Genomic DNA, 5,443 nt, shown 5'->3' on the forward strand with positions numbered 1-5,443 from the left:
TGGGTCTGTTTGATTATGTTTTTTAAAACTTGTTTGTAAGTTAAAGAATAAAAAATAGCTTTGAAAAGCAATTTTCAAAAAATATGCCAAACGGGTCCTAAGATTGCTTAATTAGGGTTCTTCTATAAAAGATGAAAATTATTCAAATTTGGTTTTTAAATATTATAATGCTTTATTTCACTATAGGTTAAATTTTCTTTCAAAATAAAAAATTATTTAAAATTTTCATACTCTTATTCTGGTCAATATGTTACAATGATAAATACTTAGATATTATTTTTCAAACTTACGGAAATTTTAAATCATAATTATCCAAATTCCTAAAACTACTTTCTAATTAAATTTCCCTTTAACTAATTAAAAGCGATTTTCTAAAAAAAAATGGTTGTAATATTTATTTATTATAGTATTGAAATTTCTATTTATAAAAGTTTATAGTAAAATATAAACAATTTATTTAGGAGGTGTTGGGACATACTTCTCAAAGAAAACAATTTTTTTTTCTTTAGAGTCCTTGGGCTGTTTATGATGAGGTTAAAAAAATTAATTGGAGGGCCCAACTAAAAATACAAGCCCATTGGGTCCTTTCATTCCAACAAACAAAAGACTGAAAAGGCCCAACTAAAATGCAAGCCCATTGGGTACTTTCATTCCCTTGGTTGGATAACCTATTATGAGGAATTTCATTTTTAGCCCAACCTGGCCCAAATATTTTTAAAGGGTTCAGGTTCAAGCTTCGCTTTTATTTGAGGTGAGGCCAAAAATTCAACAGCAAGCCACATTGGTTGAATTCAGGTTAAAAATAAATTTGGCACAACCAAATCTTTGGGTACATGGTGATTAAATTTTTAGCTTAAATATCAATTGCAATACTTTAACTTAAATAAATTAAAGGAAAAAAAAAAAAAAAAGCAAAACCAATTTGTGTCCTATTTTAATGTTTTCAAAAAATTATTTATATTTTAAATTATTATTTTATATAAAAAATCATTAAAAACACTTAAGATTTGTTCTAAAACTAATAATTTATTTTCAAAAATAATAATTAAAAATTATTTTTAAACAAATTTTCAAATTAAAATGAAAAAAAAAAATTAGAAACACAAGTAGCAATTGTTTTCACCTATTTTTTTTTTTATAATAAAAATTAAAATATGAGTCTGTTTGATTATGTTTTTCAAAACTTGTTTGTAAGTTAAAGAATAAAAAATAGCTTTGAAAAGCAAATTTCAAAAAATATGCCAAACGGGTCCTAAGATTGCTTAATTAGGGTTCTTCTATAAAAGACGAAAATTATTAAAATTTGGTTTTTAAATATTATAATGATTTATTTCACTATAGGTTAAATTTTCTTTCAAAATAAAAAATTATTTAAAATTTTCATATTCTTATTTCAGTTAATATGTTACAATGATAAATACTTATTATGGACCCCGCATTTCGGCTCATGCGTTTTCCACTTGATGACGAGCTTGATTTTTATTTGAAAAATGATTTTTATTGATTAAGAAAATGACTTGGAGTCGCCACTTATTTTTGTTTTATTTTTAAAGGGTAAACAAAATAAGAAAGAAAAACCCTAAGTGTGACTCCTTATTATGGAAGGGTGATCTGTGAAAAACCAGATTGGGTTCGGGGGTCAGGTTACTTATCAGGAAGGTACGGTAAAGACCGTAGCACCCCTCTAAGTCCCTAAAGTCGGGTCTCTACTAATAAAATGAAGCAACTATGACAATTGATGAGGGAATCAATGAATACTTAGAGTGATCATGCACATGTGAGAATCAAAACATTCAATAAAGAACGACCGTAGTGAGAGTAGGTGCGTACCTGAGAAAGGAGCTGTTATGCGCTATCAAGAGAGGGGGTTAGTGCACAATTAAGGAATAATCTCATGCATGTCATAGAGCAGAATAAATCAATCATGTATGACAATTGAATCAACCAAACAATCAATCAATCATAAAATCTCATATGTAGAGCCCCCACCAAAGCCCGTTTATTTTTGCATGAATTAATTCCATAAATTCTATAATTAAGAATTACGAAAATAAATTCACACTTAATTATTTTAAAACATTTAAAAAAACGAAGAAATTTTGAAAGTGTCTTTTTGGAAAGAAAATTGCAGCGAATTTTTTTATTAAAAAGATGGAAAATGCTTAAAATCAAGGGAAGATAATAATAAGAATAAAAATAAAAATAAAAATAAATAAATAAATAAATAAATAAAATAAGAATAATGCATGCTTAGTGGAAAATGGTAGGAATTGATTTATTTAAGATTGGATTTATTTAAAATCAAGAAAGAAAAATTAAAGAATTAAAATCATTTGAAAGAATTTAGAATTTTGAAAACTATTTGAAAATTGGGATTTGAGGGATTATTTTAAAATCAAAGGTGAAACAAAGACAGAAAGACATGTGGCTTGAAAGTGGCCATTCACCATGCGGTCTGGAAGCCTGAACTTGGGGCACCTTGAACACTAATTGCATGTCGTTTCTGAAGCCCCGATGAAGCTGGGATGATGAATTTTGTAGAATGATGAGTGTACTGAAGCTGGAGATTGAGTGAGAGTCGGTCAAAAGTACCCCAAGATGGTCATGCAGATGAAGAGCCTTTCCATTCTTAATAATGAGAGATATTTTTGAGTTGGCAATTCCAGCTAAATGTTAGAGGTAATGGGCTTTGCCTATAGATCTCTGTGCAATAAGGCGGCGATAGTTGTTAAACAATACTCTGATCTCCTTCGACTTGGCCTTGGCAACTGCCAGCTCTAGAAGGGCACGAAGAGCCCTGGGATCTACGTATCAGATAAGCTTGGAAACTCATTTGGATCATATTTGTCGCATCTTGTGGCGACAATTCCTTTTTCTTTCCCTTGCTTTTCACAGCTCCAACTCTCTTAGCAAAGGCCTGTCTTAAAACCACAACCCCGTGATTAGCAGCCTCTTCAATCTCCACCACACGTTTTGGAGTGAGGTCTTCATAGTAGTTGTAGATATATCCTTCAGGTCCAGTTGAATAGTCTGCCACTGTGATCATAGGAGCATTTACACAACATCCCACGCATTCCACTTCACCGACACAAAACAAACCATCCTTTATCACTTCATTGCGCTTCACTCCTAAGTGTTTTAGCAAGGCATCTTCTATTTCTCGTGAACCACGTATCATACAAGGACAACCTGATAACGAGCCACGGTCTGAAAGCAACAGAACCCTTGACTGAAATCAGGCAAGCCGACGGTGAGGAGAAGGATTCCGCTGGTGCCTTAGTCGTTGGAGTTGGGACCGCCCACGATACAAATGATAAGGAGGGCTTGTAGAGCGCTGCCACGGCAAGTCCAATGCACCACGTTTCGGGCGGTGTTTATGGAAGCTTGTCGAAGCAGAGGGACGTTGTCGACATGATTCTCTAATGGCTTGGTCGACAACGGCGGGATGAGTGGAGTGAAGACACTGAGAGATGGCGTCTGTTCCAAGATCAAAGTCGGAGTCAATGTATGATGGAGCGGACCGAAGCTTCTCGAAGATTGGAGTTGCAGCCAATATTTGGAGTGATGGTTTGAAGGACAGTCCCAAGAAAACGTGCACAATATCCATTATCGGAACCACGAGAAGAACGACGATGAAAGTGGCCATGCCGACATTGATGCGGACGAAAGTGTCTGACTTGTGGGTGTAGGCGATAACAAGCAGGAGGCAGAAGAGAGCGACCACCATGTGGACCATGAAGAAGCACTCCTTTTGTAGTTCATAAACCCATTCTTGACAGAGTGGTTTTCATCATTAGCTAGTTCTCCAGAAAGAGATAGTAAGAAACTTGGAAGATTTTGCTCCTGGAACTGTTTTAAACTCTCTTCTGCATGTTTTCGAATGTCTCCATCGACTGATTGTGCATTCAAAAGCCCTTAGTGACTTCCATTGCCATATTGCACCTGGGAACCACGGCTATGCTGCAGTCACGGATCGTGAAGAGAGCAAAACGACGCTGAGAAACCCTAGGAGAGAGAAAGCAAGTGAGAAAGAGAGAGAAAGACTTGTTTATATTTTAGGTAGGGAATTATGTCCAACAGCGAGAACCCATCTTTGCTTGGTGAGTGAGGCATATGCAACGGATAACTCGGCATTAAGAGGATATATATTAGGTATATAAGAAATTGCAGCATGGGTTTTGAAAGACGTCATTAGTGGCATCTCTGGTGTGCCCCATCTCTTTGTCTTTGTCTCTTGTTGTGTGTGCTATTTTTCAGATGCACACCTCTGTTTGCTTATTGGCCTTGTTCTTTGACCAAGCACGAGCCTTCTAATACCCTTTGTTCTGACTTCTAAGAGATATTTCTCTTTTTGTCTCTGGCAAGTGGCTTAAGGCTTTGTTTTCGTTGACAACTATCCAAGGGCATTAGTAGCTGCCCATCATACCCTGAGATGCGGACCTTGAAATGGGTTTAAGACCATTGATACTACCCATTCTAAGTTTTTCTTTTATCATCACCTTAGAGCAATCCTTTGCAATTTGATCAAGGGGCAATGATGGCAGCATGCTGTTTTTTTTTTTTTCCATTCAGGACTAAGAAGGTAAGCTGGTTTTATAAACTTTACAAATCTTGGCTCCGATAATAACCAACTGGACAATGCTCTCCTAAGCATCCTTGAACCGTGGGTTCTCAATAGTGAAGGTACCCAGGGATTGAAGGAACTCAGCATGCCCACTGAAACTTCTCATACAGCCTCCAGATTTCCTCGTTCACATACCCAACAGATTTATGTATAAAGTCGTCCAGCCGTGACAAACATGTCATAGCACTCATACCCATAGACTGAGCACATACTCTGTGGTTCCTTACTCCCTCAAGCAGAGATGAGAAGGCTTAGATGAGGAAGATAACAAAACAGAGCACAAAGAGTATATACAAGAAATGAGCCCATACAAGCCATGCTTCATATCTTAATCAACAGGCTTAGATGAGGGTGGGTGAAATCAAATGAGTATTAAATAAAAGGTAAAATATGGTTACAAAATATCACATGGAAGAATCAAAACAAGAGCAAACTAATCCACAACAAAACCATTGGCAAAATATGAACATCACTCCCAATCCACAAACATCATCTGAGCATCAGTAGAAAAAGAGAAGAAAGCATACCTGAAAATGATTGCCACCAACAAGATCGACCAGAACCCAGCAAAACACCTTTCTTCTTCCTTGCCTCTCTCTCTAGAAAATGCTATGTTTTTTTTAGCTTCCTCCTCCTCCCAGAATATCTCTCACCCAGCTCTCAAAAAGCCTCACCTCTGCAGAATCCTCTCTCTCTCTCATCCATCCCCTACCCTCTGGCAGCTGGCCCTTTCCATAACAGAAAGAATACCGTCCTCCATATTCCTTGCCAGGTGTCACCTTTTGGTTGCTTCTTCAAAAGCACTATTGTGATTCCTTA

At 36.1% G+C, this 5,443-nt stretch overlaps 1 protein-coding gene across 1 annotated transcript; it reads right to left on the reverse strand.

Moving 5' to 3' along the window:
* Nucleotides 1-2,728: 2,728 nt before the first annotated feature.
* Nucleotides 2,729-3,178, reverse strand: LOC117905496 (NADH dehydrogenase [ubiquinone] flavoprotein 2, mitochondrial-like). The gene has a single exon (XM_034818404.1). It carries the CDS (start codon nt 3,176-3,178, stop codon nt 2,729-2,731), a length of 450 nt encoding a protein of 149 aa, XP_034674295.1.
* Nucleotides 3,179-5,443: the final 2,265 nt, after the last annotated feature.

Source organism: Vitis riparia, chromosome 18, assembly GCF_004353265.1.
Source record: "Vitis riparia cultivar Riparia Gloire de Montpellier isolate 1030 chromosome 18, EGFV_Vit.rip_1.0, whole genome shotgun sequence".
In the NCBI taxonomy this organism is placed as follows: domain Eukaryota; kingdom Viridiplantae; phylum Streptophyta; class Magnoliopsida; order Vitales; family Vitaceae; genus Vitis; species Vitis riparia.

What these genes read in the sequence shown, in the direction of transcription:
- LOC117905496 (XM_034818404.1), bottom strand. Translation starts at nt 3,178, where the DNA reads ATGATACGTGGTTCACGAGAAATAGAAGATGCCTTGCTAAAACACTTA.